This window comes from Cotesia glomerata, linkage group LG9 (assembly GCF_020080835.1).
Source record: "Cotesia glomerata isolate CgM1 linkage group LG9, MPM_Cglom_v2.3, whole genome shotgun sequence".
In the NCBI taxonomy this organism is placed as follows: Eukaryota; Metazoa; Arthropoda; class Insecta; order Hymenoptera; family Braconidae; genus Cotesia; species Cotesia glomerata.
The window spans coordinates 852,000-867,073 of NC_058166.1; the positions used below are offsets into that span (position 1 = coordinate 852,000).

The following is a 15,074-nucleotide window of genomic DNA, read 5'->3' on the forward strand; positions in this document are numbered from 1 at the left end:
ACTTCTAAGCCTTGTAGCTATTTTTGAGGTTTAAGGCCCGAAAAAAATTAATTAAAATTAACTTTTTATGTCTTCGGCACTGGGATTATCATCTAGACACTCTAAACTAGAAAACTACGTGGTACTTTTGCAAATCTCCTAAGAATTTTCCTAAAATTCCTACGCCCCCAGTCAAAAACTCAAAATTTCCTTAAAATTAAACTTTAACCTCTCTAATTTCAAAACTATCGTTTATCAAAAAATTATGAGCAACTTTTTTTATAGAGGAGAGAATTTCCTATTAAAATCATTAATCAAACTCCTAAAAAAAAATTTTATTCCTAAATTATTGCTTTTCAAAAATTCCGAAAATCACTTCTAAGCCTTATAGCTATTTTTGAGGTTTAAGGCCCGAAAAAAATTAATTAAAATTAACTTTTTATGTCTTCGGCACTGGGATTATCATCTAGACACTCTAAACTAGAAAACTACGTGGTACTTTTGCAAATCTCCTAAGAATTTTCCTAAAATTCCTACGCCCCCAGTCAAAAACTCAAAATTTCCTTAAAATTAAACTTTAACCTCTCTAATTTCAAAACTATCGTTTATCAAAAAATTATGAGCAACTTTTTTTATAGAGGAGAGAATTTCCTATTAAAATCATTAATCAAACTCCTAAAAAAAAATTTTATTCCTAAATTATTGCTTTTCAAAAATTCCGAAAATCACTTCTAAGCTTTATAGCTATTTTCGAGTTTTAAGGCCCAAAAAAAATTAATTAAAATTAACTTTTTATGTCTTCAGCACTGGGATTATCATCTAGATACTCTAAACTAAGAAACTACGTGGTACTTTTGCAAATCTCCTAAGAATTTTCCTAAAATTCCTACGCCCCCAGTCAAAACCTCAAAATTTCCTTAAAATTAAACTTTAACCTCTCTATCTTCAAAACTATCGTTTATAAAAAAATCATAAGAGACCTTTTTTATAGAGGAGAAAATTTCCTATCAAAATCATTAATTAAACCCCTAAAAAAAAATTTTGTTCCTAAATTATTGCTTTTTAAAAAATTCCAAAAATCACTTCCAAGCCTTATAGCTATTTTTGAGGTTTAAGGCCCGAAAAAAATTAATTAAAATTAACTTTTTATGTCTTCGGCACTGGGATTATCATCTAGATACTCTAAACTAAGAAACTACGTGGTACTTTTGCAAATCTCCTGAGAATTTTTCTAAAATTCCTACGCCTTCATAAAAACTTCTAAACACTCGAATTAAAATCCGTTAAATTCAGAAGTAGCATTACCGTAATGTAACATGTATATTAATACGGTGACTAATTTATTATAGAGTAAAAATTCCTTGAACTAGTTTTTGAATTCTAAAATATCTCGTTTTATAGCGGCACTTATCGATATCACGATTTTCGGATTCTAGGTTACCGATATCCCGCATTAGGCTTTATATCAAAATGCTCTGGAAAGGCCCCCACCCCTATAGAGATCAGAGCTAGCTCACGATCTTATTTACTATTCAATACTCTAACAACAGCAATTGCAGCCCAGGCTGAGGCTAAACTCGTTGTCGGCGTAGGATGATCAGAGAGCAGGCTCGGTGGTTTAAATCCTAAGGGTTTCAGTGCAAGGCGAGGGTCTTAAGGCCCAACGGACAGTGTTGTTATTATGGGCATCATCCCATCGCCTCTTTTGTCCTGACCAACGACTACGTGTCTCACGGTCTATTACATCAAGTTAGCCAATCACGTATCTTCTTGTTTGTCGATCCCCTGACCTGGGTGTAATTAAGCCCGGTTTTGATTATTGATAACTTCTAGAAAGATTTTAAAAAAATCTAACAAGTTTCTGAAGAAGTAATGGGAGTTTTTTTTGCGGAAATTATAGGTGAAAACGGAAAAACTTTTTTTCGGATCAAAATTTTGGAACCGGACTAATTTTTATGGATTTGTATCATCAAATGCTACAACTTTTGTCCCAAAGTTTTTCTAAGCGACCAAAAATTTCCCAGATAATTAAAAAAAATCCTTAATTCAATATAAGCTAATTTGGTTTTACATGTAGATTGAAAAAGGAGCATAACTTTTTTCCTATTCAAAATTTTGGAACCGGACTAATTTTATTAGCTTTGTATAAAAACAAGCTACAACTTTGGTTCCAAAATTTTTTCTTCGACCAATAAAAATAATTTATTTACATATGACTTATTTAGGAGCCAAATTAGACTTTCAAAAATTTTTCCAACCCCAATAATTTTCCCTTTTCTCAAACTTTTCCCTGAAGAACGCTCAGAAAAACTTTCTTAGAGCAACTTTCTTGATCCTTAAGATTCCTAGATAATAGCATCGGAATTAATAAAATAGTTACCAGCGATTAGACGCCGTTTGAGTCCTCGGCTGAAGAAGCCTCCGCTGGGGATCAACCAGAGCAACAAGAGTGAGAGAGACATAGAATAAACAAGTACCGCTATGTTGCCCGTCCAATGACTGGTTCTTCCATAAGAATCAACGAATCCCTAGTATTCTTTAGGTTAAAACACCTCCTGCCTCGCGGACACCTGGTTTATAAATTCAACCCACAATCTCGGGATCTACAGAGCCGTCCCGACCGCCGTCCACGTTGGAGGACACCATCTAGTTGCTTCGATAATTATTTCTGGTTTTATTTGGGTCCTTTGAGGCCCCAGTGTGATTTTATTTATTTATAACAAGTTTTGTGTTGTGTCACTGTGAGCAAGGTACGTGCTGTGTTTTTATATTTCTTGAATTTTTTTTTATAAATTTTGGGCCATTTTGGGCCCTATAAAACTCACCCGGTAAAAATATTTTAATTTAGACCCGAGTTGTAAAGTTTTGAAATTGGGCCAGTTTACACCCTCAAGAAGAGTGGTTCTAAATAATTTTTTACGGAAAAGCTATCGGTTTTTTTGAAAAATTTTTCAAACAAAAGTTGTAGTGCAATGTCTATAGAATCCAAAAAAAACTATCCGGGGCCTTAATTTTTTATAGGTCCCAAATTATGCAACCTTAAAATCGATCTAGTTTAAAATTTTGATAAGGTTGGTTCAAAATAATTTTTTTTGGAAAAGCTTTTGGTTTTTTTGAAATATTTTTGGACAGAAGTTCGAGTGTAAAGTCCCAAAAATCTGAAAAAAATTATCCAGGGCCTGAATTTTTTATAGGGCCCAAAATATGCAGCTTTCAAATCAGCCTAGTTTATGATCTTTATAAGGTTGGTTCAAAATAATTTTTTCTGAAAAAGATTTTGGTTTTTTTGAAAAATTTTTGGGACAAAAGTTTGAGTGTAAGGTTGGTAGAATTCAAAAAAAAATATTTGGACTTAAATTAATTATAGGGCCCAAGTTATGTAACTTTGAAATCGGACTTGTGTAAAATCTTGATGAGGCTGGTTCAAAATAATTTTTTTTGGAAAAATTATTAATTTTTTGAAAAATATTTCTTCTAAAATTTGTAGAGTAAAGTCACAAGAATCTAAAAAAAATTAATTGGGCCCTTAATTTTCCATAGGGCCCAAATTATGTAACTTTAAAATTGGACTAGTGTAAAATCTTGAGGGGGCTGGTTCAAAATAATTTTTTTTGGAAAAAGTATCAATTTTTTGAAAAATTTTTCCAATAATATTTGTAGAGTAAGATTGGGAAAATCTAAAAAAAATTATTTGGGCCCTTAATTTTCTATAGGGCCCAAGTTATGTAACCTTAAAATTGGAGTAGTGTAAAATCTTGATGAGGCTGGTTCAAAATAATTTTTTTTGGAAAAATTATTATTTTTTTGAAAAATTTTTCCTATAAAATTATTAGAGTAAGGTTGGGAGAATCTAAAAAAAATTAATTGGGCCCTTAATTTTCCATAGGACCCAAACTATGAATTTTAAAAATCACCCCAAAAAAAAACCCTATAAGCCAATTTTCCTTCCATACAAAGAGCAAGATATAAAACTGCCCGACCTGCCTTAAAGTATCAGGTTGCAAAAGGATCTTAGGCGCCATTAGGCCGTTGAACCCTTCCCCCATTCTTTACATCTTACCCGTAACCCCCCTCCGAGATAATCTCACACTCTCCCACTCCTTAAGTCCCAAGTTGTTAGCTCTTAGCTTCTCCCCCTCTACAAACATTCTACTGGACATCACCGACATCGGACCCTGACCGAGAACTTGTAGTAGATTGAGTAACGTATTATATTATATTAAGGAATTTAATTCAAATATCTCACGGTAAACAATATAGCTTGGATGTGAATTTTCACAGGGTTCTTTAAATGCAGGAAGTTTTAGATAATCTAGAGGTTTTATAGCCTCTAAACTCGATTATCTCTTTGATGGTGGATAGTTAATGGGCAATGTTTGCATTAAACCTCCTGAGGTTTAATAGGCCCCTATACGCTGGCAAATTACGCGAGTATTTTATTGCTACTGGATATTTATTTTTAGTAGGCATTCATTTTTTACGGAGTGGAATTAAATTATAGGCTCAAAAAAAATGAAGCTTAGGGTAAAAATTTGCCATAGTTTATTTTTTGAAATTTTTATTGCTAAAATTATTGACTTGAAAAAATTTTTTTTAGACAAAAATTGCAACTATAACTTCCTTCTTTTCAAAAAAAATTATTTGGTTCCTTAATTTTTGGTTAAATGCTATAAATTTTTAAAAATAGCGAATTGGTTAACAACCGGCTGTTTAAAAATCGTAAACGTTTAAGTAAAAACTAAAACCGAGATAAGTTTGTAAATACACGGGTAATTGAAATGCGGAAGTTGTTACAGTGTTTATTATTTAGTTATTTATCTTTAACCACCGTTATAGTAAAATTTAAAATTCAAAATAAATCGATAATATATTACGAATTCATAATTGAAATATTTATACAAATAGATGATGTGTAAAGTTAATTTTAAGGTATTCCGTTTTACGGTATTTAATAATAATAAACGTTGTGTGAGATGATGATTTGCTATTTCAGCGATGACATAAAAACCAACGGTTTAGTGGTTAAACTTACCTCGTAGTGGGTTCCGGTTTAAACAAGAAAAGATTTATACACTAGTATATGACACCGTTACGCAGAAAAACACATTGTCTTTAAATAATAACAATATTTACCCGCAAATACCATAACCACCGTCTCAGCCTACCTCAATTTCATCGGTCCATTTTACCCCATCTGTCTTATAAGGCTTTAAAATTCACTTTGAACGATTTTTGCGTCTCAATTTGCCGAGAAGATGTCTTAAAAAAAAGTCTTCTATTTTCAAATAATTGTAACTTGGGTTTGCGCTTGCGCAAAAAATTAAATTAGGGGTGTAAATTGTAGCTTGAAAAACGGCCTAACGAATGCATTTGAGCCCGAGTGTCTAAAAAATTTATCTTTAAAGTTACAGCGTTCTCCGAAAAGGACCCTCCAATTCGTTCGAAAGGAAAATTTGGAAAATTCCGATTTGTATCGAAAATAATTGATCATTTCAAAATCGGCTTAAGAGCGGCTAAACTACCCCTCAAGAGGTTTTACGATCCGTATTGAAATTTATTTTGCGATAATTAGGAAATCACTTCCACGCATTTCAAAATTTAAACCTTGATAAGTCTAGTCTAGATTTTGATCGTCGACATCTTGGGTTTTAATTGGCGTAAAAAATAAACTCAGGGATGTAAATTGTAGCCAAGAGTTTGCTCTTTTAAAAGAATGCTAAATAGTTGCTCTAAAAAATTTAATTCCTGAGTTATGAAAGTTTAAAAAAAATTTTTGCAATATTTCTTTCAAGGATGATATTGTTGTCTTTCATGGAATTATTGGATTCTTAACTTCGTGGGGGGTCGCAGAGAAAAATCAACGTTGGTCAAGATTACGTTAAATGTCAATTTGATAGCAGAGCAATTTATAAGAATAAAGAAAAGCCGTAATATTTATTATTTAAATGATTAAATATGAACTATTTCATAAAAGGTAGATCTGGTCATAAGTGTAACGGTGTTGGAACGCAATATCCAGTTACCGTTGCGTGGTCCACAAACTCTCTGATACACAGAGTAGATCTTTCTCTTTGCTATAACCATTCTATCTTGAACTTATTCGTCCATTAAAAAATCCTGCTCTGGATACCTACAGAGTTAAAAAACATTAAAAATATAACTAATGTAATAAAATATTTTGAAAGCAAGCTTGCATTTTTCTCACGTATCTTTTTATGCTTCATTGTTACGCTAACACATAATGACTGGCATTTATACACGATAAAAAACAATTGTATATTACTATAACCGTTAAAATTTGATCTCATTGTTTCATTTTTAGAGGTTAAATTCACCAACTGGTCACCGGGTCACTAAATTCCGTTACCAAAAATTTCATTTTGGTTAATTCGTCACATCTCGGAAATTATAAGATAGAAAATATATTAAGGGTGAATTAGACTGGAAATTTACTGATCTAGTGTATAGAGTTGTAAAAATATTTACAAAAAAAAAAAAAATTTTTTTTTGATCCAAAAAAATTTTTTTCAACTCGCTGTAATTCCGAAATTAATTTTTTAAATTATGACTTTGGATAGTGTTTTGGAACGGAAATCGGCTGGGCTATAAAATGAGCTTAAAATTAAAAAAAAAATTTTCTTTCGTTTTTTGTATAAATGCAAAAAAAATTTTTTCAACTCACTGTAGCTTAGAAACTATTAATTCAAATTATGACTTTGGGTAGTGTTTTAGAACGGAAATAAACTGGGCTATAAGACAAGATAGTCAAAAAAATTTTTCATAGGGGTAAAATGGACAGAGTAATAATTCACACCTTTGAATAAAATATCCCATAAAAATAAGCGTGTTATTATTCCCGGCAAGAATTCACGTTCATAACTCGGAAAATCGTTTGAGAATTCTTGTAGTGAATATAAATAAATAGAGGTTATTTTCCATTTTTATTTTATTATGTAAAACGTATTATGTTATGTTATATTACTCTTACGAGGAACGAAATTGTTTCGAACGATTGAGATAGAGGTGAAGGTACAGTACCTGCTAGGGGCCACTTACCTCTTGGCCTTGAAACAATCCAGTCACTGTACCCCTAGCGCCACCCCATGGTGAAAGTGCCACGTAACACTTAAACTAAAAAAAAAAAAAAAAAATAATTAATTTAAAAACTCTAAAACAAATTTACAGTCTCTCTTTTGTAAGCTTCGGGAAATTCTCGAGCCGAAACCCCCCGAGATTGTTTTTCCTTAATTAGGAGCCGAGCTACCGTGAGGTAGTGAGGTTGTTAGGAGACAAAAAGAGGCGAAACAAGGAAATGACGAGGCTGTTAAGTTAAAAATGTCTCAAGAATGTTGTATTTGCATGAGTGAGTTCTCTTCCTGTGGATTCAAGGGCCCGGGTCATTGAACCCTAGGCTAGTACCTGCTCGGTAAGAAGTAATCATTAATTAGATAGATTTATGACTGACTCTTGGCTCGATTTATATTATAATTTTATTCTGATAAAAAATTTGTCTTTTTTTATATAAAAAAGGTCGTATGAGCTTCATAGGGGACCGTTAGGTATCTAATCGCTAGATCCGGGAGATGATGAGCTCCAACGGGATCGTAATTGCTCACTGGATCGTAAAGATATTAATACAAGATTTATATAAGTGCTTTAATTATGGTTCTTAAAGTTTTCTTTCATACCATACCATTCACATTTTTTACAATAATATTTTTGGCGAAAAAAAGAAATCTATGTTATCGATAATGGGTATATAGACTACTAAAGGTAACATCTGGTCGTCGGTAATTAATCTAGAGCAGGTAGTAAAGGAATCTTCAATATTATTTTTGCCGTTTTTCGTATAACCGAATTTAGAAGGCCATAACTTTTTTTCTAATCAAAATTTTTGAGCCAACTTAATTTTTTTTTATTTTTACGGTAAAACTCTACAATTTTTATTTGAAAAATTTTCTTCTCAGGTCATTAATTTCTGAGATATTTTTAAGCGAATCGATATGGGTGTTTTCGACGAAAAAGTTAGATTTTAAACTGCCATAATTTTTTTTCTAATTTAAATTTTTGAACCTATCAAATTTTTTTGGACTTATATGATCAAACCCTACAATTTTTATCCCAAAGGTTTTTCTCTCAGGTCATTAATTTCCAAAATATTTTTAAGCGAATTAATATGTGTGTTTTCGACAAAAAAGTCAAATTTTAAAAAGCCATAACTTTTTTTCTAATTAAAATTTTTGAACCAGCCAAATTTTTTTGGATTTGTATGGTAAAATCCTACAAATTTTGTTCGAACATTTTTTTTCTTAGATTAATAATTAAGAAAATAATTTTTTTTTTTTTTTAGATGGATCGACTGAGCGTAATTTCATTTCTAGCCCTCTTCAGTTTGGCGATAGCAGGCCCAGGTAAGAATTTATTATTGTTATTATTTATTAAGTTTTTAATAAACTGTTATTTCAGCCGTAAAAACGACGTTCGAGAAATCAACGAATTACGACTATCGAGGGACAACATTCTACACGGCACGTAACTTATCTTTGTACGAATGTCAGGAGCGATGCAGAAACCGTGTAGATTGCCAGGCAGTTGCATTTTCCTTTGTTGTGAACCCTCTGGCGCCGATCCAGAACACGATGTGCGAACTTCACAATGAGACTTCGGCGACCAATCCCGAAGCTCAGCCTCAACGAGCTGTTAATAAATATTACATGACCAAGCTTCAACTGAGATCTGGTGAGTAAATTTTTTTTAAGATATTTAAATAGTCAAAAAATTTCCGGGAAAAAAATTCTATAATTTTTTTCAAACTTGTCCGTAAAAAATGATAAATTTTCCACCACCCTGAAGGGTTTGAGGAGGGTAAAATTTTCATCGGAAGTAGAGAGGGGAGTGAATTACGAATGAGAAGTCAGGCACCAGCAAAGCTGTCACAACCTGTTTCAAATTTATCTACGCGGCTAGAAAAGGGACTCACTTAACGCCTTTAAAAAGGCCCACGTGGGGTCTGCCTTTCGAATTCTTAGAGCCCGGACCTGTAGGTACCAGTCGTCTTTTGTTTGCCCTTCCGAGATTTCTATCAATAGACCAGAGGATTTAAATTACTACTTAGAAAAACCTTTGGAAATATTTAACTATTATATTTTATTCTTTTCTTTTTTTACTTTCGTTAATTTTCCTATAAAATTCTTCGATTTGCAAATTAGTGACTTTGAAAAATTATTTATTTATATCTGAAAAAATTTTTAAAAATTATATTTTCTAAATTCTAGCTTAGTAAAAAATTAAAAAAAAAATTTTTTTCTTTTAACAATCTTATCTTATAGCCCAGCAAATTTTCGTTTCAAAACACTACCCAAAGCCTCAAATCGAATAAATAGTTTCGAAACTACAGGAGTTGAAAAAAATTTTTTTGGTTTAATATAGAAAACGAAAAAAAATTTTTTTTTTAATTTCAATCTCATTTTATAGCCCAGATGATTTCCGTTCCAAAACACTACCCAAAGTCATAATTTAAATAATTAGTTTTAGAACTACAGCGAGTTAAAAAAAATTTTTTAGCATTTATACAAAAAACGAAAAAAATTTTTTTTTTTAATTTTAAGCTCATCTTATAGCCCAAATTATTTCCATTCCTAAACACTACCCAAAGTTATAATTTAAATAATTAGTTTTGGAGTTACAGCGAGTTGAAAAAAATTTTTTTGGTTTAATATAAGAACCGAAAAAATTTTTTTTTTTTAATTTTAAGCTCATTTTGTAGCCCAGCAAATTTCCGTTCCAAAACACTACCCAAAGTTATAATTTAAATAATTAGTTTCGGAACTACAGCGAGTTGAAAAAAAATTTTTCGGATGAAAAAATAATTTTTTTTTTTTTTAATCTTTATTCAACCTTTTTTCAGACAACGTCTGCCGACGATTATGGTCCTTCGAGCGAGTGCCAAACAAGATGATCCGAGGGCTGGATAACGCAGTGATTTACTCATCATCAAAGGACGCATGTCTTGCGTCCTGTTTAAGCGAAAGAAGGTTCACTTGCAGATCAGTAGAGTACAACTACATGTCCCTGCAGTGCGCGATGTCAGACGCAGACCGTCGGTCTACTGGGCAGTTCGTCCAGTTCGTGGATGCCCAGGGCGTGGATTACTTCGAGAACCTGTGTCTGAAGCCAAAGGACGCTTGCAAATCTTCAAAAGTCTATCAGCTTCCGAGGATCGGAGTCGCTGACGACAAGATCGCCCAGTATGTTGGACTCCAGTACTACGTTGACAAGGACTTAGCGGTCCCTACCGAGGCTTCCTGCAAGCTCGCCTGCGAGAACGAGTCCAGTTTTCTCTGCAGGTCCTTCCTCTACCGCGGCCCTCCGACAGGCGACAGTAACAACTGCCAGTTGTTCCACTTGGACCACTATTCTCTTCCAGATGGACCTTCGACTTACTTGAACTACGAGCGACCTCTGATTGACAATGGAGAAAGAATTGGAACTTACCATGAAAATTTCTGCGAAAAAGGCACTGACCTTCCGCTTTATGTTGAAGCTACTGAGGATCCTATCACTTATTCTCTCAGAAATGGGTCCAATGCCAATTGTGATAAAACTGGAACCTGCTACAATGGTAAGTTACTTGGTCCAATTGTTCAATTTAGTAAATTTATGGTAGGATTTGATAAATTTATGTCAATTTTAGTGACCGTGAACTGCAAGGACACCAGAATTGCAGTTCAAGTAAGGACTAACAAACCCTTCAATGGAAGAATTTACGCTCTGGGAAGGTCTGAGACTTGTAACATTGATGTTACCAACAGCGACCTCTTCAAACTGGACTTGACAATGTCAGGACAGGATTGTAATACTCAGAGTGTTGTAAGTTGATAAAAACAATTTTTTGAGATTGTTGAGACAGTTAGAACAATTGGGACAGTTGGGACAATCAACATATTTGGGACAGTTGGGGCAGTTAATATAATTGGGACAGTCAACATAATTGGGACACTTGGGACAATTAACATATTTGGGACAGTTGGGACAATAAATACAATTGGGATAGTCACTACAATTAGGACAGTTGAGACAGTCACCATAATTGGGGCACTTGGGACAATCAACATATCTGGGACAATTAGGACATTTAGTACAATTGGGATAGTTAGTACAATTGGGACAGCTGGGACAGTCAACATATTTAAGACAATTATTACAATTGGGGCAGTTGGGACAGTTAACATATTTGGGACAGTTGGGACAATAAATACAATTGGGATAGTTAGCACAATTGGGACAGTCACCATAATTGGGACACTTTGGACAATTAACATATTTGGGACAGTTGGGACAATAAATACAATTGGGAAAGTTAGGGTATTTGGGACACTCAGTACAATTGGAACCATTGAGACAGTTGCAACTGGCCCAATTGAGACAAAAATTATAGCTTACTACCCTGTTAATATTTACATTAATATTAAGTAAATATATATGTAAATACTGTAATTAACGAGGAATTATTTTATGTATGAAATAAAGCGTGACGGATTTCAGACCGGTGTCTACTCCAACACCGTGGTCCTCCAACATCACTCGGTGGTAATGACCAAAGCCGACAAAATTTACCGGGTAAAGTGCACCTACGATATGTCTTCCAAGAACATTACCTTCGGGATGATACCGATCAAGGACCCAGATATGATTAGCATCACCAGCGCTCCTGAGGCCCCGGCGCCGAAGATCAGAATTCTGGACTCGAGAACTCGAGAGGTCGAGACTGTCAGGATTGGAGACAAGTTGACCTTCCGTATTGAAATCCCTGAAGACAGTAAGATTTACAAAATATTTTATAAGGCCAAAAAAATCCTCATAAGGCCCAAAAATTCCTTAAGTCCCAAAAATTTCTCATAAGGTCCAAAATTTCAGACCTTGTCAAAATTTCAGAAAATTTTTCTGTCCCAAAAAAACAGATAAAAATTCATAAGGCCCAAAATTCTTCCATAAGGCCAAAATTTTAGGCCTTGTCCAAATTTCAAAAAATTGTATGCCCCAAAATAGATAAAAATTCGCAAGACCCAAACATTTTTCACAAGTCCCCAAAATTTCTCATAAGGCCAAAAATTTTAAGCCTTGTCAAAATCTTAAAAAATTTTCTGCCCAAAAACAGATAAAAATTTATAAGGCCCAAAATTTTTGCATAAGGCCCAAAATTAATTTTTTATTTTCCTTCCAGCGCCTTACGGAATTTTTGCGAGGAGTTGTGTAGCCATGGCCAAGGACTCAAAAAGTACTTTCCAAATAATCGACGACGAAGGGTAAGGCCCAAAATGATTTTTCTAGATATTTTTTTCTCAAAATCTAATTGGACGCTAATTAGAATTTTCCTTGTAGATGCCCTGTAGACACATCAATTTTCCCCGCATTCACCTCCGACCGCAATGCCCTCCAGTCAGTATACGAGGCCTTCAGGTTCACTGAGTCCTACGGAGTCATTTTCCAGTGCAACGTCAAGTACTGTCTGGGACCTTGTGAGCCTGTAAGTTTTTTTCCGAGAAAATCTGTAAGGTCGAAGGGGTAGGTAAGGCGGAATTTTATAGAAATTTAATTTTCTAGGCAATTTGCGAATGGGACCACGAATCCTTGGAGTCCTGGGGCAAGAGGAAGAGGAGGAGTGTCTCTAATTCCACTGAAGAGGATATGACCTTATCACAGGAAATTTTGGTCCTTGATTTCGGGGATGAAAAACAGTCAGAGTTCCTCAGGAGTGACGCTAGTGTTGACTTCAATGATGCTGGTAAGTATTTTTATTTAAAAAATTGGTGAGGTCTCAATTGGACAGTTGGTGATATCTCAATTGTCTAATTAGGGCTTCCATAAGATCAAATTCAAATTCAAAATGTCTGGAGTAAGATCTGTAGGGCCATTAAAGGTCAATTGTAACTAATTGGACGTTAAAATTGTTTAATTAAATAATTAAATTGGCCAATTTGACTGTAAAAGGTCCAAATTGTCCAATTGGGGAGTCAAATTGTTAATTGTAGAGCTTACAAAATCTTCAAAGGTCAAATTAATAAATAAAATGTCAAAATTCTTAAATTGGAGGTCAAAATAGTCCAATTTAAAGTTTAATTGACCTATTTGACTGTTTAAATGCCCCAATTGTTCAATTGAAAGGTCAAATTGTCAATTTTAAGCTGAAAAAACTTTGAAAAGTACAATTTTAACTAATTGTATACTTAATCGGTAAAATTGTCAAATTTAAGGACAAATTGTCCAATTGGAAGATCAATTTTACTTAAAAAGGTCCCAATTGTCCAATTAGAAGGTCAAATGGTCAATTTGAACTTATTAAAGACCTTTAAGGTAAATTTTGATCAATTTTTTATCAAATTTGATTATTAAATGGTTCCAATTGGCCAATTTGACAGTACAAGGTTCCAATTGTCTAATTGGAAGGTAAAATAGCCAATTTTAAGTCGAAAAGACCTTGAAAGGTCAATTTCAACCAATTTTATATCAAAATTAATTATTCAAAAAGTTAAATAATCCAATTTGAGGTTTAATTGACCAATTTGACTATTTAATGTCCCAATTATTCAATTGGAAGATCAAATTGTCAATTTTAAGTTGGAAAAGACCTTGAAAAGTCAATTTTTACCAATTGCATATTTAATCTGTAAAATTGTCAAATTGAAGGACAAATTGTCCGATTGAAAGGTCAATTCAACTTTAATAAAGGTCTCAATTGTCCAATTGGAAGGTTAAATGGTCAATTTGAACACATTAAAGACCTTTAAAAGTCAATTTTGATCAATTATTTATCAAATTTGATTATTCAAAGGTTCCAATTGTCCAGTTTGAGGTCAATTTAACCTTAGAAGGTTCCAATTGTCCAATTTGAAGGTCAATTTAACTCAAAAAGGTCCCAATTGTCCAATTGGAAGATCAAATGGTCAATTAAAATTTATTAAAGATCTTTAAAAGTCAATTTTGATAAATTTATTATTAAATTTGATTATTAAAAGGTTCCAATTGACCAATTGGAAGGTCAAATGGTCAATTTGAACTTATTAAAGACTTTCATAGGTCAATTTTGATCAATTTATTATCAAATTTGATTACTTAAAGGTTCCAATTGTCCAATTTGACAGTATGAACTCCTAATTGTCGAATTGGAAGCTCAAATGATCAATCTGAACTTAGTAAGGACCTTTAAAGGTCAATTTTGATCAATTTATTATCAAATTTGATTACTTAAAGGTTCCAATTGTCCAATTTAACTTTAGAAGGTTCCAATTGTCCAATTGTAAGGTCAAAAAATTGTCCTGACCTTAAAATCGAGCTAAAATTTCCAATTTTTTTTCCAAATTACCCCAAAAATAACTATTTCTCACTCATTTCAGATAAAACCGTGACAATAATCGAGCCATGCCCCACGAAGACATCGGTCCTAGCCTTGGGAGTGACTTGCGCCCTATTGGTCCTCCTCTACATCTCGACGATCTTCTGCTATTACATGAAGAAGTGGTTGTCGCCGCGCAAGATGATGCATTAGACTTTAAGCCCAATTTTTCCCCTACCCTTCCCGTGACCTTCATCCCTATTTTCTGCCCTTGTGTCCCCTCCCTTATTTCAAGAAAATCAATAAACTAATGACTGAGCCGCTACTTCTGATTGGGTTGCAATGCCTCGATTAATTTTAGAAATTTATTTTTTTTAACAAAAAAAAATGACCTTTTAAAATTAATTATTTTTTTTTATACAATTGTAACCCGTATCAAGACTAGCGTCCAATTTTTAATTATAATTTTAATTAATTAATTATTTAAATAATAATCATTATCATGCTTTACTAACTAATTTTTTTTTAATTATTAGGATCATATAAGATTTTTCATAAGTCGAAAAAATTAAAAGAAATTAGAAATGTTTTTTTAATTTTTTTAGACACTTCATTCTTTTTTTAATGTAATAATTTTAAGCGATTTTTTATTTAAGATTATTATAATAATTATGATGCAATGACACATTTTTAAGCAATAAAATGGTGGTAATATAGAAAAATTTTTATTTTCATTCTTAGAAAAATTTTCTTAAATTCCCGA

General features: G+C 33.0%; 1 protein-coding gene and 1 long non-coding RNA gene across 3 annotated transcripts; both read left to right on the forward strand.

The window, feature by feature from the left end:
• Positions 1-2,564: 2,564 nt before the first annotated feature.
• On the forward strand, positions 2,565-14,810 carry LOC123271401. Of its 2 annotated transcripts, none has more exons than XM_044737711.1 (10): positions 2,565-2,729; positions 8,330-8,390; positions 8,446-8,718; positions 9,887-10,600; positions 10,673-10,848; positions 11,509-11,797; positions 12,203-12,284; positions 12,361-12,505; positions 12,583-12,763; positions 14,373-14,810. In XM_044737711.1, exons 2-10 carry the CDS (start codon positions 8,330-8,332, stop codon positions 14,522-14,524), a joined length of 2,073 nt encoding a protein of 690 aa, XP_044593646.1. In that variant the 5' UTR covers positions 2,565-2,729; the 3' UTR covers positions 14,525-14,810. The 2 variants fall into 2 exon arrangements, with proteins under 2 accessions (XP_044593646.1, XP_044593647.1); XM_044737712.1 differs by having other exon boundaries at positions 2,566-2,729; positions 11,524-11,797; positions 14,373-14,808.
• On the forward strand, positions 13,274-14,146 carry LOC123271402. The gene is made up of 3 exons (XR_006510859.1): positions 13,274-13,403; positions 13,851-13,891; positions 13,995-14,146. It is a non-coding gene; the product is annotated as an uncharacterized LOC123271402 (long non-coding RNA).
• Positions 14,811-15,074: the final 264 nt, after the last annotated feature.

Excerpts from the sequence above, each read along its gene's own strand:
- LOC123271401 (XM_044737711.1), top strand. The coding sequence starts at position 8,330 with ATGGATCGACTGAGCGTAATTTCATTTCTAGCCCTCTTCAGTTTGGCG. Across the intron at positions 10,601-10,672 it reads AACTGGAACCTGCTACAATG|TGACCGTGAACTGCAAGGAC; the intron begins GTAAGTTACTTG and ends TGTCAATTTTAG. Across the intron at positions 10,849-11,508 it reads ATTGTAATACTCAGAGTGTT|CGTGACGGATTTCAGACCGG; the intron begins GTAAGTTGATAA and ends TATGAAATAAAG.